Raw genomic sequence first — 23,902 nt, 5'->3', positions numbered from 1 at the left:
TAGGTCTTTTCCATCTGTTCGAACTCTAGATTCGATGATGTAAAGTTTGTAGATTATGCAGGTATTTAAACTTGGTTTGAAAAACTTATGGCAGAATCTTGTGTATATTGTTATATTTTCAAATATGTGTCGTGTTTGTACCATCTGCGCTCACCTTCGCGTGAGACTATCGGTGATGTTTCGATCGGGATGTGGGCTGAGAAAGGGCTGTCAAATTAAACCATTAAGCTAATGCGCCCGATGTGTTCAAATAACAGCTATTACATTTAATTTAGAGTTTTAATTTGGCGGTTCCGTCACTGTTACTAAACTGCTCGATTAAATTTGCCATTCAAACAACTCAGATCATTCACAGATAACTACCTCTGCTCTCTCTTTTTTTTTGTCAAAATACAAGTCCAATATCGTTTTCCGGATAAGGCTACTTTATTTTGTATAATTAACGGGGCCGAAATGTAACATCAGTAAAATCTAAACTCGATAAAATCATCGTCAAATCAAAAGAAAGAATAAAAAAGGACAAGTGAAAAACCAGCGTCTTGTGCTCCACTTGTCTCTACCGCAGTCCACACACGGAGCCAAACCCCGCACCTACTCTCACGAATCTCGAGGCGAATCCAACGACCTGCGGCCTTTCTCCCTCCGCCCTCTTCCCTTCCAAATCCTCCATCAAAACCGAATGAGGAAATCGGAGCGAAATGGAAAGGGGAAAAAAGGGCTAAACCCAAATCGACGCACCAAACCCAACCCGGGACACCCGCCGCCGCCGCCATCGCCGGCGGCCACCGCACGCGCGGCGTCCGGAACCTAGTGCTGGTGCCGCCAACCCCCCTAGAGCCTGGACTCTGATGCGTCCCACTCCATGGCCGGCCATCTCCGCCCCCTCCTCAATCTCCGCCTCTTACTGCTCCTCGCCGCGGTCCTCGGGAACGCCGGCCCCGGCCGCGGCGGCGGGGTGGAGGCGTCAGATCGGGCGGAGCTGGACCCGTACTCGATTCTGATGTGGCACGACTACTCGCCGCCGTCTCCTCCGCCCCCGCCTCCGGCCCCGGTGGCGCCGGCGGTGACCTGCTCGCGGGACCTCCACGGGAAGGGGGACTTCCGCACGCGCTGCGAGGTATCCTCGGCGGTCGAGCTGGGCAGCGACGTCTACATCACGGGGAACGGCAGCCTCGTGCTCCTCTCCGGCGCCTCCCTGACCTGCAAGAAGGCTGGGTGTGTCATTTCTGCCAATCTCTCCGGCGAGGTGCGCCTCAGCCGCGGCGTGCGGGTCATAGCCGGGAGGGTTTCGTTGGTCGCCACAAACATCACGGTCGCCGACACTGTCGTTGTGAACACCACTGCGCTCGCCGGTAAGCCGCCCGACCGGACCAGTGGCGTCCCCACGGGGACGCACGGTGACGGCGGCGGGCATGGCGGCCGTGGCGCCAGCTGCTTCGTCAAGGATGGGCAGACGCAGGAGGATTCATGGGGCGGTGATGCCTATGCGTGGTCAGACCTCGAACACCCGTGTAGCTATGGGAGCAAAGGGGGCTCGACCAGTGTTGAGAAGGATTACAGCGGCGCCGGTGGTGGCATCGTGTGGCTGTTTGCTCAGGACCTGGTCATGAATGGCACAGTGCTCGCTGATGGTGGTGATAGCAGTGAGAAGGGCGGTGGTGGTTCTGGGGGCAGCATCTATATAAAGGCTGCGACTATGTGAGTATTTCTTGAATGATTTTGGTTCCTGCTCTGCATTCTGTATGCTAAGTTAACTGACATATGGGCATACTAGCTAGTTAATTAAGTATAATTTTGAAAACAGTACCACTCGAAGGCCAGCAGAATAAATTGGTAAGCTAGTTAATTAAGTTGAAGTTTGGAAAACAGTTACAGTTGATACCAGCAGAGCAAATTGGTAGGAATCAACCATTATCGACTCCATTATCGACACTTTTGGCTGTTTTGTACCTTGATGATAGTGGGCTAGTAGGAAAGAGATGAATACCTTTTTCCCCATGCAGAAATGCGTTTATAACACATTCGACGTTTGATGTACTGAACTAAACAAATGGATTCTCAGATATCTAAATTTGTGCTCATGTTTGATATGTTTTTTGAAGCCTATAGTCAATATAGTTAATGAGCTCAATTCGATGATATATCTTCTTGAGACTGTTATGAACTATAGAACTTAGTTCTGTTGAATCACTAAGGTTTTAGGATTTACCTTTGTGTAGAAAGTTAAGGGTAAGAAAGGATCACCCTCATGGATTGATTGAGAGTCGTTACATGGTGCATATAATTAATTGGTGGATGAATCAAGCAAGAGTTTGTGCTGGTCATAATGATATAAATATGCATTAAAAGGATCAGTTAAGAAATCTCTTTTCATTTGTAAGTTTGTTTTGCTGTAGATCTGCCTAGTGCTTATTATGGTACTTAAGGATAATCATTCAGTAAGACCTTGCAGTTTTTTCATCTCTTCTGTTCTTCTACTGGCAACAGGCATGGTGGTGGCAAGATCAGTGCTTCTGGGGGTGATGGTTTGGCTGGGGGAGGTGGAGGTCGAGTTTCTATTAATGTTTTTAGTAGACATGATGACACCCATATTTTTGTTCATGGTAACTTCCTCTAAATTCACATTGATCTCCTTTTTTCTCTACTTAGTTCTAGTGTTCACAGTTTTCACTTTTGGAAGAGTTGCACATGCATATAGCTTTACCATCTATTTCGTGTATAGTTGCCTGTTTTTTTATTTTAGCTTTGGCTATATGTTGTTTCCTTTCTAAACCCATCGAGGCCCTGAGTTGAATTAATCTTTACTTCTTTCTTGTGTTCCTTGAATTTAGGCTTAGCAGTTCTTACTTTCCAAGAGATCTGCGTGTTATCTACTGTTTGTATCAGGACAAGAAAATATGTTTGCTTCTCTATAGAAGCATTGTACTATTCCTTCTTTTGACTCTTAACTCTTAGGCTGAATTTGTGGTGGGTGTTTGCAATAAAATTCATAGTCTTAGTAACTTTCTAGCGATACAAATTTGAAGCTATTGTTAAGACGACCTTATTGATTTATTATGTTTGAGATTAATATGTGCCATCTTTTTTCAGGGGGGGAGAGTTCAGGCTGTCCGGATAATGCAGGCGCTGCTGGAACTCTTTATGAAGCAGTACCAAAGAGTCTTATTGTTAGCAACAATAATTTGAGTACACAGACAGACACTCTTCTTTTAGAGTTCCCAAATCAACCACTGTGGACAAATGTTTTTGTGAGGAATCATGCGAAAGTTGCTGTTCCCTTGCTCTGGAGTCGTGTTCAGGTATGGACTTCGTAATGCTATCCTGATTGCACTCTACCAACCATGGTGTCTTTTTAGCGATATTTGACATAGACTATTGAATCCTGTAATCTCGCGTTTTCTTTTTCTTCAATTTATTGTCAAATTATATATGCTTTAGACTTTTAGACATAATACATCTGAATTTTGGTTGTATAAGCATATGCTGTACAAGTCGATGTCTCAACGGTACATCACCGGTATACTGCATCCTACTTCACAATCAAAAGTAAAGTCTAGTACTATATATCATGTAAAACAAAAAACAGACCACAAATATTTTATATTTCAAGAAATTACAGCTGATGGCTATCTGGCAGTAGTTACCAGAGTCTTGATGTTGCATCTTAAATACACTGAAGCTATTTTACATCTCCATAAAATAAGTACAACATATAATTTGCAGTTTGCATAAGCCATGCTGGGCACATTTTGTATAATGAGACACATGCCTATTATGGAGTTTCTTATTTTATCCTATTGGTTTTGTGCTTTCTCTCTAAAGATTTATGTGCACAACTGATTATTTATAATTTCCAGGTCCAAGGGCAACTTAGCCTTCTTTCTGGTGCTGTTCTAACTTTTGGTCTCACTCGTTATCCATACTCGGAGTTTGAACTGATGGCTGAGGAGCTTCTTATGAGTGACTCAACAATCAAGGTCATTTTCTTTTCTGTTGGTCTCTTGTGATGTTCATTTGTTCACCTTCGACTTGGTGTACCTGCTTGTTATATTAAATATTGCGCTGATTTGAATTTCCCCCCCCCCCCCCAGGTGTTCGGTGCTTTGAGAATGTCTGTAAAAATGCTACTTATGTGGAACTCCAAAATGTTAATTGATGGTGGTAGAGATTTGATAGTTGCAACTTCTTTGTTGGATGCTAGCAATTTGATAGTTCTGAAGGTTCATTGTTGCTCCAAAATTAATGACTGTTTTCCTTTTTGCTAAATCGGCTTAATATGCACATTTTTTGCTCATTTATATTTCAGGAATCATCTGTGATACATTCGAATGCTAATCTTGGAGTTCGCGGCCAAGGTCTACTCAATTTGTCTGGGAATGGAGACACAATTGAGGCACAGCGCCTTATTTTATCACTGTTCTACAGCATACAAGTATGATATATATGCTTTTCAGCTTTAGTGTTTTTGTTTTCTTAATCCATTGCCTTTTCTGATGTCTTTGTTTCTTGCGGCAATATTTCTCAAAGCATATTGCCTTTTTTTTCTTCTGTTAATCCTTCTTGTCTCAATATTTAGGCATGACAGTTGCATTTGGAAACTTGTCCGTGGTTCTATTTACAGTTCGCATATGAACCTGAGATAAGACATTTTCTGTAGGCTATAACTATTCTAATCATGTTCATATAGTTATCTCTCCACTTATCTTCAGTGTATCTAGGCAATTATTTCTACTTCCGTGATGAGTGCCATACTTTCTTCTGCTGTGTCATGGTGTGAATGTATTTTCTCTGTACTTGTAATTTTAATTTATAACTACCTGGATTGAATGTTCTGTGTTCAATATGTTGTCAAATGAGGTATTATATCCCTTTTTGCCCTGTTGCAACCATTTGAAAGAAAGATAGTGATAGTATTCATCTTGTAGGTTGGACCTGGTTCGATTTTACGGGGCCCACTTGTAAACAGAAGTAGCAGTGATGTGTAAATACTTTCACCTTCAGCTGTCACATTGCAACATTATTTTTCCATATTTCCTGTTTTTGGAATCTTTTTGCTCGCGAATGATCTCTTGTGCATCTATTAGGGCTCCAAAGCTGAATTGTGAAAATGATAGCTGTCCTGTTGAAATTATACATCCACCGGAAGATTGCAATCTAAATTCTTCATTGTCATTTACCCTTCAGGTACACTCAATATTTGAACACTCCCATGTAGTTTTCAGGTAGATTTTCTCATAGAAAACAGCTTATGGCCATTTTTCCCATTTAGGTGTGCCGTGTTGAAGATATTGATGTCTGGGGTCTCGTACAAGGAACTGTAATTCATTTCAATAGGGCAAGAACTGTCACTGTGCATAAATCTGGAACCATCAGTGCATCAGGCTTGGGTAATTTGTTATCCTTTTGCTTTTGCAGGAATTCTCCATTGCTTGTTGCGTCTTTCCTGCAATTCTAATTTATAGGGACAGCTTGTGTCCCCCTGAAGGATCATATCCATTAGCTCAGCCATTACAGTTCAGAGTTCTTGTGGAAACTTGCAGAGTTCTTCAGTAGAGTGGCACATAATCTTTAAACTATTTGTACTGAACATCAACAATGCCAAGAAACATTCACCTAGCCTGTAGAGATGTCATGGTATAATATTTTTGGCAGAACAAATGCTTGTATTCCAATCATATAAGCAAAGAATAACTCTATATTGTGTTTGGGAGGAGTTACCATCTATAATGCTAAAACTTAAAAAATATCTCTTTTGCACTTTACATTCCGTATGCTATTCTTGCTGCTGCTTCTTTGGCCTGAGAGGAACACAGTTCTTGCTGTTTTATGCTTAAGATAGGTGCATGTGCATATGTCTGCATAGCTTCAATTTCTTCTCTTTGAGATGGCCCCTTCGAATTTCAGGCTGCCGAACTGGAGTAGGACAAGGAAAAATGTTAAGCAGCGGTGTAAGTGGCGGTGGTGGACATGGTGGTAAAGGCGGGGATGGTCTTTATAATGGAAGCCATGCTGATGGTGGAGCTACCTATGGTAATGCTGATCTTCCTTGTGAACTCGGCAGTGGCAGTGGGAATGCGACTACACAGTTTTCCACAGCTGGTGGGGGTATAATAGGTATCACATACTTCAGTTGCCCTCAGTTTTGTCTCATAGTATGTCTTAAAAATGTCTTAAGCGTTTTTGTAACTGCTCTCCAGTGATGGGTTCATGGGAATATTCGTTGCCAAGTCTTGCCCTCTATGGTTCAGTAGAATCAAATGGTGGCAGCTATGTTAATATGGTTACTAATGGCTCTATTGGAGGACCTGGTGGTGGTTCTGGGGGCACAATTCTTCTATTTGTCCACACTTTGTCCCTAACAGAAAGCTCCATCCTTTCGAGTGTTGGTGGCTTTGGAAGTGCTGGTAGTGGTGGAGGTGGAGGAGGAAGGATTCACTTCCATTGGTCTCATATTCCTACTGGAGATGAATATGTTCCTGTTGCAGCTGTTAACGGATCGATACTTACAAGGTCTGGGTTGACCCTTTCTCTAGTATTTATTTTATAACTTGTAAATATTACTTGGTGTTTTAGGTAATTAGGTCATTACATTTGGTATCAGTCCTATCTATAAACTATGGTGACAATTGGCATTATGAGACAAGAAGATCAAGGAAAAGCTGAACTATCTATTTATACTGTATGCCTTGATTTTCGGAACTTTAATTAGGAGCTCTGCCAGCCTTATCATCAACTTTGTGGATGGTGCCATTATTTTGCAAACTTATTTGCACTCTTCTTTCTTTTTTGCATTTGTCTGTTGGTGCCACTGCATTCGCATCTTATACGGTCAACCTGTTGAGCTGTGATGTGCATGATAAGTTTTGTTTCAATTTTCTAAATTTTCATTCATCACTTGTAACTATTGTACATGTATGACATTACTGTAATGTTTTGAGTTATGTGTTATTGTACATGTATGACATTACTGTAATGCTTTGAGTTATGTGTACATATTGTTAATATTGTTCATATACTAACTGTGTATTCTCATACAGTGGAGGAGTCAGTAAAGGACATGGACTTTCTGGCAGGAATGGAACGGTCACAGGAAAAGCTTGCCCAAAAGGCCTTTACGGTACATTCTGCAAGGTAACTTCTTTAGATGTTACAAACATGTTCTACCCTATATTATTATTTTGTTGTAATATACATTATTAAGTAGTGAAGTCTGGTTGGTAATACACAAAATGGCCCAAACTAATGTTCTGTATATTGATAATGTGTGATATCCTGGTCCATTCTGAACAATTGCATATCTGTTTCTCTTAGCTCTGGTTCTGGTGGCCATGCTGTAACTCCAGTGCCACTTAATACGGTGGTAATTGTTTCTGTGTAAACTGCAGGAATGCCCTCTCGGAACATACAAAAATGTTACTGGATCTTCTAAATCTCTATGCTTTCCATGCCCTCCAGAAGAACTCCCTCGCCGCGCTATGTACGTAAATGTCAGAGGTAATTCTTTCTGTTTGTTTTTTCTTTTGGTGCAGTATAAACTGGAAGTTCTATCTCAGAACAAAATCTGACTTAAGTTTTGAATTTGCTGGCCTGCTATGTGATGCTTTCTGTTTGACACCTTTCTTTTTTTAGTTTGTATATTGCTGTGCTAGATAGGCATCCAGACAATGCTGTTACTTAAATATTTCAAAATTTTCTTATGTTTGACAGGGGGTGCTGCTGAAACTCCATGTCCCCACAGATGTGTGTCTGACAGATATCGCATGCCTCACTGTTATACAGCTCTGGAGGAATTAATATACACTTTTGGAGGACCTTGGCTATTTGGCCTACTTCTTTCAGGCCTTCTTATCTTGTTAGCTCTTGTTTTAAGTGTTGCTCGTATGAAATTTGTCGGCACTGATGAGTTACCTGGGCCAGCGCCAACCCAACAAGGGTCCCAAATTGATCACTCCTTTCCTTTCCTAGAATCACTAAATGAGGTACTTCATACCGTTTCTGCATAGCTCACGTCTTAAGTGACATGTGCTGTCCTGATTTTTTTGGGGATTGGAGCTGTCCTGAATTCTGATTGAATTTTTGTTATTTCTACAGGTCTTGGAAACTAATAGGGCTGAAGAGTCACATGGTCACGTGCACAGGATGTATTTCATGGGTCCCAACACCTTCAGTGAACCGTGGCATCTCCCACACAGTCCACCAGAACAAATAACAGAGATTGTGTATGTATACTTGCCCTCAAAGTCAACCTTTTCTGGTCCTTTTCTTTTAGCTCCTGAGCTTGTTGTGTACCACTTTTGATTCAAATAACCTTTTTGATCTGCCTGTTGGAAGTACTATCAAAATAATATTTCAAGAAAAATACTACCAAAATTACTTGAAATAGTGCTCTAATTTCTCTCTCTTTTTTGTCAGATATGAAGATGCGTTTAATCGATTTGTCGATGAGATAAACACCCTTGCAGCTTATCAGTGGTGGGAAGGATCTATTTACAGTATCCTGTGTATTCTTGCATACCCCCTGGCTTGGTCATGGCAACAGTGGCGTAGGAGAAAGAAATTACAAAGACTTCGCGAATTTGTTCGTTCTGAATATGATCATTCATGCTTACGGTCTTGCCGTTCACGTGCACTCTATGAAGGCCTCAAGGTCTGACTTGGTTTCTCAGAAAATTCAAATGCCTTTTCTCTTGGTCATTCTCGTAAATTTTGATATGCAAATTTCTTAAAGGTGGATCCTTAAACCTATGGTGCTGCTTACATATGATGGAGTGAGAGTACCTACTATTGTAACTTAGAAAAATATTTAAATACTAGTAGAGGCCTCAAAAGCTTCCATGATTGCAAATAGTACTTATGAAGATGCACCTTTTAGTAGATAGCAAGACTAATAATGTCTACAAATCTGAATACATTGTCACTGAATTTATTTCGGTCCACTAGAATCACATTCAGGTTTGGATCTGTAATTGATCCGTTTATAGTTTCTTGTGTCCTCTCTATGGTCAATTGTATACTGTTTGTGTCCATTCTCATTTCCCTTCATCAATATTGTACTTAAGGTGATTCCTGCTTTTCGAATTTCTAGGTGACCGCGACTCCAGATCTAATGCTAGGGTATTTAGATTTCTTCCTTGGGGGAGATGAAAAAAGGCCCGATCTTCCACCTCGTCTTCGTCAAAGGTTTCCAATGTCTTTGATCTTTGGAGGCGATGGAAGTTATATGGCTCCGTTTTCACTTCATAGTGACAGTGTGCTCACTAGTCTTATGAGCCAGGTATCATTTTAAGATCTTTCAAACTGCACTGCTCATGTCCTGACACTACTTCTCAGAATCTCATGGCATATCCGTTACAGGCTGTTCCCTCATGGATATGGCACCGTCTTGTAGCTGGGTTAAATGCTCAGCTACGTTTGGTTCGCCGTGGAAACTTGAAAGTAACATTTCTTCCTGTAATCGAGTGGCTTGATACTCATGCGAATCCCTCTTTAGCTGTGAATGGTATCCGCGTTGATCTTGCCTGGTTCCAAGCTACAGCATTAGGGTACTGCCAACTTGGTCTTGTTGTTTATGCTGTTGAAGGAGAACAAGCGGTTGCTGAACATGATGGAAGCCCTAGAATAAAACTAGAGCAACACATACTGTGAGTTATCTTGCACTTTTATATATGTAATATGTTATTGATCTTTAAGACTGATCATTTGGCATGCTTATCATCATCATTTTTTATGATGGCTTATTACACCATGCAGAACACAAAACATGCTCACTGATATTCAACAAGGCCAGGCAAGAGTTAAGGACGCTCTAATGCGCAAAAGGATTACTGGTGGAGTTCTTGATAGTAATAACTTAAGGACACTAAAAGACAGGAGAGATTTATTTTACCCATTTTCTCTTATCTTGCACAATACAAAACCAGTCGGGCATCAGGTCTTTCACTTCCATTGTTTCTGTTCATGTAACGATTATGGGTCATTTCTTCATTTTGTGCTAATCATAGTTCTGTTGTTTTTAACTGCAGGATCTTGTTGGTTTAGTAATCTCAATACTACTACTTGCAGATTTCAGCTTAGTTTTGCTTACTTTTCTCCAGCTATATTCATACTCTATGGTCGACGTTCTATTGGTTTTGTTTATTCTACCTCTTGGGATTTTGTCGCCTTTTCCTGCTGGTATAAATGCTCTTTTTAGTCATGGACCGAGGCGGTCAGCAGGCCTTGCTCGCGTGTATGCGTTGTGGAACATAACTTCACTGGTCAATGTTGTAAGTATTCTTTACCTCCATTTCAATGTTATGTGCTTATCGGTATGCATCATACTTAATAAAGCAGTTGGACTAGTTTGGTTTTTTTTATCAAATTTAATGCCTCTATAACTTTCTTCCTGTGCTTTTTGACCTGTAGGTTGTGGCTTTCATATGTGGTTTTGTACATTATAAGTCGTCAACCAAAAAGCACCCGAGCATGCAGCCATGGAACCTGGGAACGTAAGCATACTTTCCCCTTGCTGACCAGTAGCAACTTTTGAGAGATATGTGGTTGAGCTATCAATTCATCATTTTCCCCAGTTTGTGATCACCCTTCTCATATGCCATGAAACTTTCCAGGGATGAAAGTGGTTGGTGGCTCTTCCCCACCGGACTCATGTTGTTGAAATGCATCCAAGCAAGGCTTGTTGATTGGCATGTTGCTAATTTAGAGATCCAAGACCGCGCGGTTTATAGCAATGACCCACACATCTTTTGGCAGTCATGACACCTGGTGTAACTGGAGACTTTTTACAACTCGATTTTTTGGGAGTTGATAAAAGCACGAGTGCGGGCAGCAAGGCCTTTCTTTATTGACCAAGGCTAAAGAATCAACTACAGCTATATAGATGCATGTTTCGGTGTCCTTTGATGATCATGTGCAGCCACAACTGGTGTTCTGTTGTATATATAAGAGGTGTACTTGATCCATTCTTTGTAGGATTTAGACACCATAGAGTTATAAACAATGCTAAAGCTAATCTAAGAGAGACATTGGGGGGATGTGGTTTTGTTGCTGTTCTACTATCAATGCCCGGGCCCTTGATGTTGTTGAGCTGGGCAGAGGGCTGAGTAAGTCATCGAGGATGCATAAACCTTTTGATGTATCTGATGTTCTGATGGGTAGGAATTAACATGCTCCATGGTTTTCACTGACCGAGCTAGGCTTATACAATGTTGAGAAAAAAATCTGTGTAACGCACTTGCGTGTCTTTTTTGCACATTTTCTTGTAGTCTTGCACAGCGCTTCGTCCGTTGTTAATGTGTTTCTACTGGAGCGCATTTGCCATGTATCGTCGTCTTAGCCTCTTAGGGCACCCGCAGTGTGGTGCCAAAACGATGCCCAGTTTCTCTCTCTTGTTCGGACCATCGTTTTTTTCCCACTGCAGTAACCGATGGTTAGTTGCAAAATGCAAGCACTGAGGATAGTATTGTCACGGATGCTTATTTTATCTAGCTTCAAACGCGAATGAAGCGGTGGCTGTAGAGGTCGTGGTGCTGAGTTTTTTTTTATTATTTCAACAATGGGCTCATGATTTTTTCGGCACCTATGCATGCACGCTGTAGCAGAAAATGTATTGAAGCCTCGTCAGTACATTACAGGCGCTCTTACACGAGTTTTTTCGGAAGACATGATTTTCAAAACGTAGGAATAGAAACAAAACGTACATTATCCAACATGGTTGTCAATTGCAGTCCTATAGGAATTCATAATGCATGAAACCTTCCAATGGAATGTTGGATTCAAAATACAAAAAAAAATGTGAGACGAGAGAGACAAAAGAAAGTTTTCAGGAGGTTAGATAGAGCTCACGTTAGATTTTCTCTTAAAATTATTATGGATTGAGGCATTCCATAGGTATTTTGTAAGATTCTTGGATGTTCAATACTTTATTTTAAAGATATACATAGGAATTCCTTGTACCCAAGTTCTTCCCGTCCCTGACATGTGCTGGTCCTCACGCTTTTTCAATAAGGAAAGCTAAATCTGTAAATGTTTCTCTCCTCCATGCTTCTGCTCAGCTACAAGAGATTAATTCGAAACATTACAACAAAATCTTTGGAAATCTTATTTTTATTTAGGCTGCAAGTAGTTCGTAATACAATGTCAAAATGCATATGTGTTTATTGTTGATATAATAATAGTTGTCCCAGAATAACCTCAGTGCAAAGTAATTTGAAACGTATATACTTGTAATTTTAGAATGTATCTCAAGGAATTTTGCAAACATATATTGCCGGTTTTGTTGTGGGTGGCCCTCAAGGCTAGGCGCGGTCGACATATAAGTTACCGCGTGTCCGCGTCCGCCAAACCGCCTCGTTCCACGATCGCGATCGCCGCCTCCACCACGCCGTTCCCCGGAAGAAACCCAGCGCCGCCTCTACCCACCACGCGTCCGCGAGACCGGCGCCCGGCAGCTACCGCCATGCCGATCTCCTCCACCCTCGCCGCGCGCCTCGGCACCGGCCCCGCGCGCGCGCCCGCGCCCGCGCGGTGGAGCCCCTACGCCCGTTCCTCTGTGCCTGAGCCCCAGGGCGGCCGCGGCGGCGCCAAGGCCTCGCGCCCGCCCCTACGCCTGGATCCCGCGACGGCGAGGCTCCTCGGCCCCGCGCAGAAGGTGGAGCCGTCCGGATCGCGTCGCCGTCCCGAACCCGCCGCGCCCGGCGCTGCTTCTGCTGCACCCGCAGGACGGAGCCGTGGAGGCGAGATGACAAGCCCGGAGCCTGTGCTGAAGCCGAAGCCGGACGCTGTATACGATACACCGCCCGTTGAGAAGCGCCGCTGCATCGGTGGGGGTGGCTTCGTCTTCCTCTGCGCCCTCGCTGGACATACAGAGGTCCGTGCTTCCGCGCCTCCTCTGAAAATTCGCTCTATAACAACGCGATCGCGGCGGCCCGATTTCGATGCAATTCCGGTCGATCGGTTGTGGATTGTGAATTTATGATCAGTTAATCTAATTCGACAGGCTATCAGCGGGATCTCAGTGCCGCGCTGTTCCGACAAACTCTATTCTGGCAGCGTCGACGGATCTGTTCGCGTCTGGGACCGCAACTCTGGCAAGGTAGCTCGGCTCTTGGTTCCCGGCAATCTCATCTGCCTAAGATATATGCGCGGTTGATCCTCCATTTGCTCTTGGTGGATTGGTGGTTGATGTGCTGCTTGGCAATTTGTGGCGGTTGCTGTACCACCAACAAGGGGCGATTCAGGATTTCTTCTGGTTGCTTGTGGTGATAAATGCCCTGACTGTCTCACCAATTGCCGGTGGATATCAACTGATTACTCGCAGTGGTCCATGTGTCTGTCGGTTCAGATTGGATTGTTCTCTGCACGTTGGCAGTAATCTATGTGTTGGCTGGGATCATGGTTATTAGAGGCTGTTTGCCTGTTTCAGTTATCAGTGTGCCCAGGATCAGTTTAGGAGGTCATCTGGCTGCTATCACTTCGCTGATGAGCAACTGGTTGCCTGGTTGGCTGCTTTGGAAGGGACTCGGAGATTACAGTTGTCTTTTAGTGGATGTTCATGCATTTTTTGTAAGAAATATTTATAATGAGAAAAAAAGAAAAAAAGCAAAGAAAGGAGGAAAAAATAGATTGAGAGGCATGAGCATAATCTAGATTCAGAAAAGGAGGAAAAGAGAGAAGATATTCATGTAGAAGGCAAAAGAAAAAAATCTAACCTGTTATCGTATTGCCTTTTGTTCTTGATGTTTCTGCAATAGTGTGTTGATGTCATCAAGATGGGAGGCAAGGTTGGCTGCATGATCACCCATGGTCCATGGGTATTCATAGGGATTCCGAAGTCCGTGGAGGTGATATCCTGTTCCTGGATTCTAGTGGGAGTACACATTCATTTTGGATTATATTTGTGGTGATCTTATATTGAGGGTTTACTTTGATTGGTACAAGGCATGGAACACACAGACAGGAACAAAACTAAGTCTTCAGGGGCCTTCTGGTCTGGTTTGTTCCATGACTGTCACGGATGGGATGCTGTTTGCTGGTACGGGAGATGGTCGCATCATGGCTTGGAAATTTCCTTCTAAGCAGAGCAACATGGAACCAGTGTCGATCCTCACTGGCCATCAACGTGCCGTCATTTCACTTTCTATCTCAGCAACAAGACTTTACTCTAGCTCACTTGACAAGACCATCAAAGTGCGTATATAAATTCTTAAGATTTCTTTCACATTGACCACTGAACCTTACTAATGCATTCTTTGTATCTATCAGGTATGGGATCTCATGACTTTGAAGTGTGTCCAAACACTCTCTGAGCATAAAGCTGCTGTAACATCTGTCCTATGTTGGGATGAAAAGTTATTATCTTGCTCCCTGGACAAGACTGTAAAGCTCTGGACTCTTTCAGAGTCTGGAAACCTTCAAGTCAAATATACCCATGCTGAGGAGCATGTAAGTATTGCCGTTCTGCTTCTGATGAGTTATTTCTGCAGACTGTTTATGCTATATGACATCTTCTTTTTTATAGTTGTAGCAACTAAATTGTACCATTAAGGTTCAGAATAAGTACCAAATTTTTAATTCTAATTGTAGTGCTTGGATAATCTTTTCTTTATTCTGCTGAATAGTGGTACTGCCCAAACTTCCTAGAGACTAAAAGGCGTTGTTGCTATACTGGTACTGCCCAAAATCAGCGAAGAAAAACTATAGGGTGCAAAATTATCCTGTTTCGTTTGTGCAAATTAGCGAATTGCTAGTTTGTTCCGGCCTTCCATTGTCTTCCAACTTTCATTGGTCAATATTTTTTCAGTGTTTTCGTTGATCAGCTTATTTCTGTTCTCAACGTTCAATACAATGCTTCTGAACTTGTTGTACGTTGCATTTCATAGGGGACATAATTGTTGGGACTCCAGTTGCTTTCAGCCAAGCAATATGATTCATAAATGTGATCTCTGAACTAGGTGTAACATAGGCTTGCTCATTTGCTTTCAGACAAGCAATATCATAAATGTGGTCTTTGAACTAGGTGCAGCAGAGGCTTTCTCATTAGCTTAGCGAAGCAATATGATTCATAAGTGTGGTCTCTGAACTAGGTGTAGCAGAGCCGTGCTGGAACCTCTCAGTGTAGGGTTGTTGCATATGGAGATAGCTTTGGTTGGTCTTCTTGGTCAGCTGAGTTTATCTGGTGAACTGGGTCAGTAATTGATATTTTTATATACTGATAGAAGCCTTGTTAGATGAGAATTTCAGATGGTCTGCTCAGTGTATCATATCTTATTAACTTTGAAAACAACTTACTGAACATTATATTCGAACTGATTTGCCTACCAACTGCACGCAGCAAGAAACTAATGAACTTCTTGGATATTGTTCTGGATCACGCACCAGAAGTTGTATCCTAGCTTGTAGTGTCTATACATGTAAATCTTAGTGTCTCCTCACCTCACTATATTATTCACCTTTGCATTGGAACAAGTTCAAACAATTAGTTTTCATATCTCTCATGAGATGGATATTGTTCTGGATCACGCACCAGAAGTTGTATCCTAGCTTGTAGTGTCTATACATGTAAATCTTAGTGTCTCCTCACCTCACTATATTATTCACCTTTGCATTGGAACAAGTTCAAACAATTAGTTGTCATATCTCTCATGAGATGGTCCGAGAAAAATTGCTGGTGTGCTTGATCATTGGGAATCACACAAGGCTATAGTCATGCAACAATGCAAGTGCGTTGAGTGCTATGGTTTCCCCTTTCCCGCCCTTTTATGAGAATGGCTTGTTTCTGAGCTGCTCCTCACTACAGCTCTAACCTTTCCGATTCTGTTTCAGGGGTTGCGCACACTCTTCGGCATGCACCGTGTCGGGAAGACGCCGGTTCTCTTCTGCTCCCTCCATAACAACAACTGCATCCGCCAGCTCGACCTTCCATCGTAAGTTCATCAGAAATTTGTCTGTTTCATCAGGTGAAGAGATCGCCTGTCTTCTTTACTGAAAGGAGATCTGCTTTTGCCTGGTTGTCATCTTCTAGGTTCGAGGATGTGGGCACCCTCTTTTCCAAGAACGAAGTGAGGACCATCGAGCTCGCGGATGGTGGGCCGCTCTTCACCGGAGACTGCTCCGGCGAGCTCAAGGTGTGGAGGTGGGCGCCCCAGCAAGACCAGGATCAGGAGGCGGCGTCGGCTGCGCATTCATAATCATAGTCATCAGTATGGCCTCATTGACAGCTCCATCATTGTAACTATACTAAATTATGACAGCTCTGAAGTCAAGCGCTGACGATGTAGCACAGTGATGCACAGACGGCCCAATTTTGTGAGGCCTGATAAGTGACGCAACCTTGACATCACGTTCCCATGCGGCTCCTTAAAGTGCCACGACTTGAGATGCGTGCCAGTGCCATGTCGTGGAGACCTGCGCTGGCACGTCCCGACTTCCACAAGGGGTATGGTCGTGTGGATGCAAAGATGGACAAGCGTGTAGCTTTGTTCGAGCCCTCACCATGCCGTGTGACATAGACTGCCTAACTCCGATTGACTCTGGTAAGGCCATTTTGACGCTAGGAGACAAGCACGTCCACTGAATTCCGCCCACGGGTTACATACGTACAAAAGACGTTCGAGCCCTGATTGTCCGTATTTGCATACATATATATAGCTTGCTCTGTAGGTCTTCTACTAAATATAAAAGGAGGAGGCTATACATGGGCATGCTGTTTTCTTTGACATACATGCTTGTTTTGTTAGTTTTGTTTCTTTTTTTGTTCGCTGACGATAATTGGTATGTTGATATGTATATATTTATTTCCCTTTTTTATTCCCTGGCGATAATCGCTGTGATCTAGAGATAGGCTGTACAGAGAGACTGCGCTTGCTTATGTGTGATGGTAACCAATAATCTACGACCAACTTTATTCAGGTCAGCACACTGTTGCTTAGCTTTTGTAGAGCGACTTTCTCTAAAGCTTGGAATAAACCTCTCCAAGCATTCCTCTAGTCAACGGCCAGGTGCAATGCATATGCATGTGGGGTGGATGCTGAGAAAGTAAGAGAGCAAAATTAAGCCAGCTTTGGTCAACTAGAGAATTCTACTTAGGCCCTCCACAATGTGTCTCCAAAGTGATGTCTAAAGAGGAGAGATAGAATTGAAGCATCACTTCAACCACTGTAGCATGCGATGCCAATTGCAAGTGATGCTAGAAAAAATGGGAGCGGAGCAAGTTCAGGCATCGCTGCCCAGCTAATCAAAAATTATTCTTGCACCAAGGAAACGCGAACCGTAGAGAACTGGCCAGTGAAAGCTGGTTATTTTATTTGTTGTGGGCCCCAAGATTTAGATAGCAGCAGTGCCCAAACATTTACACACCGCAGCACAGTGAAGTGATGCTTGGTTTTCTTGTTGTGGGACCCGGTATTTTTGTGGCTTCACTCCACATTGTGGAGGGCCTAATTATCATCAGAAACCGGACCGGCCTGGGTACAATTGACGCTTTACCTGATCTTGCATGTCGACGTCAGTTGTCAAATGCGTGCTATCAGATCAACCACGTAACAAGATTGTATTTTATTAGAAAATGACGGTGGTGCCATCGAAGCAAAACGTGCAAACTGAGGAAGAATCACCTTGATTGAAGCAAATGTCTTTCACAAGTGACGGTTTCCGTGTTTCTAAAAAAAGATGTGACGCTTTTTCTTTTTCAAATGACTCCTACTCAGTTAATTTGAGTCAAAAAATGAACATGAGAATATGAGATGCAATTTCACTTTATTACCATCTCCCATGACGTAAATGACCTTGTTGAGATCAGTGATCATCTATACAGATTAACGGCTGAGAATTCACATTATATATAACCAAGAAAGCATTTGCGACCGAGTTAGTGGCGATGCATGGGTCAGTTGAAGATATCCTGGCCGGGGGACAGCAGCTTCTTGGGGTCGTACTTGTTCTTCATCTCCACGAACCGGCTCCACTTGTCGGTGCCGAAGTGCCGGACCCAGTCACCGCGGTCCGTGTAACGCGCCAGGTAGCTCTTGTACTGGATCCCGGCGAGGTCGCAGAACCGCAGGATCCTCTGGTTCTGCGCCTGCAGCTTCGCCAGGTCGTTCGCCACCGACGAGAAGAGCAGCGACACCACGTAGAACACGTCCTCTGCCGGCGTCGCCGCCGACATGCCGTCGTCCCACCTGGAAAAAAAAACGCCGGCGAACGAACAAGAGTCAGGCGTGCCTGATCGATCGATTGTTCACAGGCGCATGGCGACTCCGACTGATCTGCATGCTTCAGTATGTACATACTTGGCTTTGTTCACGGGGTAGACGATGAGCGGGCCGACGATGTCGGTGCCTTGCAGGATGCCCTTGAAGACGCCGCGGTCGAAGTCGGCGATGCGCGACCCCGGCACGAACATGTTGAGCCAGGGGTGGGGGACTCGCCACAGCCCCATCTTGTCCAGCGCCACCTCCTCGTTGTGCACCCGGTCCAGGAACTCCACGTACGCCACGTCGCGCACGAACGCGAACCCCGGCTCGAACCTGAGCCCGTCCAGCACGGACTTGAGCACCTGCGGCACTCCCGGTACGATAAGAACACGTACTCGCAACAGCGTGCATCGATCGATCCATGGCGAGGCGATCGGGAGGTAAACAATTGCAAACCTACCTGATCCACCGAGGCAGCAGCCGTGGCGTTGTCGTAGTTGAGGGTGGCCTCGATGCTGTACACGGCGGTGGCGTTCCTCTCCTTGGCGAGCGCGACGACCCTGGCGGCATCGGCGTCGGAGAAGAACCCCGTGTTCTTCAGGTCGGAGGCGAGGCTCTGGTTCACGAACACCGACCCCTCGACGTAGCTCATCGGCCCGAACGCGCCGCCGGGCAGCGGCCGGACGAGCCGCTCCTGGTCGGCGGTGAAGGTGGCGAAGTCGGTGTACACGAGGCGCACCCACCGCGCCCGCGCCGGCGCCGGCTCCACCGCGATCCGGGCGCGGGTGATCACGCCGAACTGGCCCAGCCCGCCGAGGACGGCGTCGAACAGGTCAGCGTTGAGCTCCTTGGAGCACGTCACCGTCTCCCCGCGGCCTGCAGGAATTGCACCCGTGGGGGGAAAGTCAGCGCCGAACAATGCAACCAAAGCCACAAATAAAAGTGATCAACCGCGGCGATTGCGCCAATGTCAACGCATTGGCGCGAGCCAGCCTATTAGTTAAAGACGCCGTCGTCGCCGCCCCTCGCCGGCCGGCCGGCCGGCCGGTGCAGCTAGCGCTGGACAAGCAGTAACCATCATGCACTAACACTAATAATACTAATAGTATATAATGCAATCTTATTAAGCATAATTTACAATGTGTTTAGCGAATTTAATCAGGCAATTTATATTAGATGGTTGCGATCGAGTTGCACTAACTACTGCTAGAAGAAGCAATCGGAGTTGAAGCAGGTGTGGCACGTAATTACTGAGAAAAGGCTTTGCTTGCTGGTGTGGTGCACGGATATTTTGCGAAGGCGCACACGTACCGGTGATCACGTCCAGCTCGAACACGTTAGATATCTGGGGGCCGTGACGGAACGTCTGGCCGCTGACGCCGGCGTTGGAGAGCGTCCCGCCGATGGTGAGGTAGAGGTAGTCCGTCCACGACCGCGGCGCCACCCCGCGCGCCAGCGACGCGCGCAGCACGTCGATCCACAGCTGCTCGCCGCCGGCGTCCACGTACCGGCCGTCCGCCGACACGTTGATGCGCGGAGCGGCGGCGGCGCCGAGGGACGCCATGTCGACGACCACGCCGCCGGGGGCGAAGGCCTGGCCCATGATGGAGTGGCCGCGGCCGCGGAACGCGATGGTGTACGGCCACCCGGGGGTGGCGTACGCCGCGCCGAGGAGCGCGCCGAGGTCGGCCGGGGACGACGGGTAGAGCACGGCCGCCGGGAACGCGGAGGTGATGTTGCCGAAGTCCATGGAGGCCGGCACGGTGGCGTTGCAGTCGGTCCGGAGCTTGCCCTCCGCCGCGAGCGCCGCGAGGGAGGCCGGCCAGGGAGGACGACGATCGCCTGCCGTGGCTTGTGCATGGCAGGAGGCGATTAGCGCGGCTAACAGCAGGCAAACCACCGCCATTAGCGACGTTGGCAGAGCTTAATCCGCAGGACAAGGTGTGATTGTGTTTGGTAACTGGGGATGCGTGGTGTTTGCACCCCGTATATATAGGAGAGGTAGAGGGCAACAATTACGTGGTGAGATTACATACTTAAGTTACTAACTACTCCCTTCGTACCAAATTATAAGTCATTTCAAGAATTTTGGAGAGTCAAATCATCTCGAAGTTTGACCAAAATTATAAAAAGAAACACAAAGATTTATGATATCAAATAGGTATACTATGAAAATATAGCTAACAAAGAATCTAATGATAGTTAATTTGTACCATAAATGTTATTATCTTGTTATATAAATTTAGTCAAACTTGAAAAACTTTGACTCTCCAAAATTCTTGGAATGACTTATAATTTGGAACGGAGGGAGTAGCTAGATACAAATCTGCTTTTGCAAGGAAAACCATGTTGAAGCGTGTGACCATTCCGTCTACTTTAGTCTTGTTTTATTCAACTTGTTTTTTATAATTATATATAAGGAATCATAACTTCTGGCCTGCCATTAAACTCACAAACATCTATATATAAAATGGACTCGAGAATTTGAACCCCGGTGATGCAGTCTTGTTTTTACTCTGTTTGACCTCAGAAAAAAAATACAATACAGTTCCGTATATTGATCAGTGCTCGTATTGGCCATCTTGAGGTCTTGATAAACTGGCTGTCTGAACATTCGCAGACCAGAGACTAGATCAAGTTCTTTATTATTGTAGTGGGCAGGCGACATCTGCATATGTGATAGACTAACTCCTTTGACGAAGCTGGTACTAATTGAATACTACGGGCAAAAGTAGTCCTTATACATGGTTCTCATAATAGTGGTTAATAGTTATTTCTTATATCACAATGCTTGCGGTAAAAGTTGTCCTTATACATGGGGTCCATACTAGATTGGTATGTGAAAGGAATCAGCACCACGATAAGAGAAGATACTATTTTTAATCCTTATGGCCAGGCCATAGTGCCATAGGTGGCTATAGCATGTCATAGATATAAGGACTGTCTCCATAATGTTTACAGCTACCCATAAAATTCTAAAGACCACCCTTATTCCAACACTAGTGCTACTAGATGAAAATAACACCATTTTTATTTCAAAAAAAACATCATTTCAATCTTTTAGCTTTCATGTCACTTTATCTATCTCATCTTAATAACCAGGAATAAAGGATCGAAGAAAATGACAACAGATGTTGGAAAACTATGATCCTTGATCGCGACATTATTATGTTTTGATCTACAAGTCGCTTCATCATGCGTGAGACGAAGTGCATACGGTATGTGTTTCAGAGAAGGTGGCTCCATGCATGTCAGTTTCAGCGTCTAATCAATGTCCATATTTCTGTATAATGTTAGTATAACGATCAGCATAGTTGTTCGGTGCTATCCCTTCGTTTTGGGTTGGTTTCTTGGTCCCATTCTAGTTCGACAGTATGCTGTTCTCTTCAAGACGACCTTCACCATTCCAAATATATACGATTTAATTCAGTAATGGCTGTTGCTTATTCTTCATTCCTTCATGGACTTTTAATAAGGCGACTTCCTACAAATGTTCATGGAATTCACCGTTCATTTGTTGACCGATTAAGATTCTTTCTAGTATAGTATGAAGATAACATCCGTTGTTTTAGAACGTGTACGATCACACTGTAATTTCGATCGGCGATGCGAAAGTGACATCCACAAATGTAGTAGGGTTTAGACACCGCGGTCAATATCAAACCTCATCAATGGAAGAAAAGAAGCAACAAAGGAATAACAAAGGAGTCCAGATGAAATCACAGGTAGCTACATTTTTTTTTTGACGGGAACTACGGTGAACCTGAGGGTTAGCCTGAACTTTCTGTAGAGAAAGAAGAGTGCGTACAGGAAGGTGCAAATCACCTAAAACAGAGTACAGGAGAGCGCTCGACGCTCAGGACACAGGAGTAATAAAGCCTACGGCCCGAGGGCCACAAAAACCAGGAAGTAAGTTACATAGGAAGGCGATCCAGTCATCAATGCAGAGGCGATCAGTAGGAGATTACAGGTAGCTAGATTCAGAGGCAGCACGATCATGTTGCTTACTTGCTTCTTTTTAGTTCAGGAAAGTACATATATGAAATGGGAATAGTTCCAAATATATTTAAACTATTTTTGTTAGAAGAGGATTGGAAGGATCCATCACCGAAAGCAGTCGATCTCCTCGCTCGGAGTCACGGGCGCAGCCGCGCAGTGAATTCGCGGCTGGTTGCAGTGACCCCAGACGTCCGTCCATATCTACTGCGACGTGCAGACAGTGAGGCGGCAGATGTCTGCATCGACAGATTCAGAATCGGAGGAGCACATCGACACACACATTCACCGGCAGCTAACGCCGCCGACCCGCCGTGTGTATCCATGACCATGACTATTTGTCACGCGTATGGACCGTAGTATCGATCGTTGACGTACTGAAAGTTCACCGATAAGTGCATGCTTTGCAGTGTCTTGAAAAGTCAACAGTATCTATCCAACAAGAAAGAAAGGAGAGCTCAACAGTATCGTCGTATCGACCTTGGACGATCATTGCAGAAAGTGTGCTTTAAAAACATGTTTAGATTGATTAGTTCCAGCGGAAATTCCTCCAAAAAAAGAAGGAAAAATGATTCTCGACCAGCTTGTAAAAACCATGTGTCTCAAACCTCTCGAACTCTTCCTAGAACCTCTGAAGCGGTCCCTCTCGACAGGGTCTGCAAGCCTGTCCACACAAAGTCCTCTCTATAAGCCAACCTTAAAAAAAAAAAACCCTCTGTAGCCCTTGTCTGTTACCTTGTTCAGACAACAGCTGAACACACGTCCCGGCCGATCGATCGGCCGGTTCAGATTTCAGGATCAGAGCACGTGTATGTGCCCGACAAGCCCTGTTATAACGTGCTCATTGATAGCGAGACGCAGTGCGTATCTACTACGTCTTTTAGCTAAGCTACGGATTACGTAGCCATCTGATAGATATATCGCATCTACCGTTGACGTTTGCAAAGCTCACTCGCCGGCCGTACGTGCTCTCATGTATTGCAGTCTTGGAAACATACCTCTCATCACACGCACCGAGAGGCCGGCCGGCCAGCAGGCGTAGCGTGTCAGGCACCTGAACCCCTAGCTGAATGCTCCATGATGTGGTGACAGATTTGTGCATGCGTTTCTGGGCGTGGGACTGCGATGGCCACCCTATACATACCCTAGCCAACCGTGCCACATCTGCATGTGTGCATGTAGCATGTTAGTGTGCAGGAGGAGTAAGTTCGGTTGTACCTAACTTACGTGTCCTGCTACTCCAATTCGCATAGATGATAGATGGATGCCCACTCGATCGATGCACTTTTTTTTAAATAAAATACAGGAGCTCTGCCGCTCAATTAAGAGAATAGAAATATATTTATAAGAAAAGTTAGCACAACAGAAAGCCAAAATATTTCCGAAGGCCAACCCACCCATGCGACGCGGCTGAGCACAAACACGACACACTGCCATAGGTTATCGTTGCTGAGCATGGAAGCAAAGCCGCCAGCAGCTCCGACTTCCCGTGGCAGGCCACCCACGAACCACGCACCGATGGTTCCGAAGCAAGCGAACACAACCGGTTATCGTTGCTAAGCTCAAACCGTGAAGAGCAGCTCTGACTTCCGGTCATAACCCATGCCTCACCCGAGCGGATGAAGACCCCCAGCAGAGACCCCACACAATGGCGGAGGGGCGAGGTCGCTGCGCGTTATCGTTGCCGAGCCACGTCCCCTACGCAGCAGCTCCGACTT

At 44.8% G+C, this 23,902-nt stretch overlaps 3 protein-coding genes across 7 annotated transcripts; 2 read left to right on the top strand and 1 right to left on the bottom strand.

Annotated features, from left to right (window-relative positions):
- Positions 1-671: 671 nt before the first annotated feature.
- Positions 672-11,229, top strand: LOC120672186. Of its 2 annotated transcripts, XM_039952490.1 has the most exons (22): positions 672-1,698; positions 2,488-2,603; positions 3,091-3,299; positions 3,858-3,977; positions 4,092-4,220; positions 4,307-4,432; positions 4,926-4,981; positions 5,085-5,184; positions 5,270-5,387; positions 5,905-6,114; positions 6,198-6,510; positions 7,038-7,131; positions 7,386-7,494; positions 7,708-7,979; positions 8,092-8,219; positions 8,413-8,647; positions 9,086-9,274; positions 9,355-9,641; positions 9,751-9,931; positions 10,023-10,265; positions 10,405-10,487; positions 10,608-11,229. In XM_039952490.1, exons 1-22 carry the CDS (start codon positions 863-865, stop codon positions 10,753-10,755), a joined length of 4,302 nt encoding a protein of 1,433 aa, XP_039808424.1. In that variant the 5' UTR covers positions 672-862; the 3' UTR covers positions 10,756-11,229. The 2 variants fall into 2 exon arrangements, with proteins under 2 accessions (XP_039808424.1, XP_039808425.1); XM_039952491.1 differs by lacking the exon at positions 4,092-4,220 and having other exon boundaries at positions 701-1,698.
- A 1,105-nt stretch (positions 11,230-12,334) lies between these two features.
- Positions 12,335-16,344, top strand: LOC120674302 (zinc finger CCCH domain-containing protein 17-like). Of its 4 annotated transcripts, XM_039955470.1 has the most exons (7): positions 12,337-12,865; positions 12,995-13,090; positions 13,749-13,838; positions 13,936-14,184; positions 14,260-14,439; positions 15,820-15,920; positions 16,019-16,342. In XM_039955470.1, exons 1-7 carry the CDS (start codon positions 12,455-12,457, stop codon positions 16,182-16,184), a joined length of 1,293 nt encoding a protein of 430 aa, XP_039811404.1. In that variant the 5' UTR covers positions 12,337-12,454; the 3' UTR covers positions 16,185-16,342. The 4 variants fall into 4 exon arrangements, with proteins under 4 accessions (XP_039811405.1, XP_039811406.1, XP_039811407.1 ...); XM_039955471.1 differs by lacking the exon at positions 15,820-15,920 and having other exon boundaries at positions 12,335-12,865; positions 15,954-16,344; XM_039955472.1 differs by lacking the exon at positions 15,820-15,920 and having other exon boundaries at positions 12,336-12,865.
- A 1,390-nt stretch (positions 16,345-17,734) lies between these two features.
- LOC120675078 (cytokinin dehydrogenase 1-like) lies at positions 17,735-20,124 on the bottom strand. Its single transcript, XM_039956169.1, has 4 exons — positions 19,500-20,124; positions 18,649-19,064; positions 18,285-18,550; positions 17,735-18,173 (listed from the first exon to the last, which is right to left on the bottom strand). Exons 1-4 carry the CDS (start codon positions 20,092-20,094, stop codon positions 17,882-17,884), a joined length of 1,569 nt encoding a protein of 522 aa, XP_039812103.1. The 5' UTR covers positions 20,095-20,124; the 3' UTR covers positions 17,735-17,881.
- Positions 20,125-23,902: the final 3,778 nt, after the last annotated feature.

This window comes from Panicum virgatum, chromosome 5N (assembly GCF_016808335.1).
Source record: "Panicum virgatum strain AP13 chromosome 5N, P.virgatum_v5, whole genome shotgun sequence".
NCBI lineage: Eukaryota > Viridiplantae > Streptophyta > Magnoliopsida > Poales > Poaceae > Panicum > Panicum virgatum.
This window is presented reverse-complemented; position numbering and strand designations above follow the sequence as displayed.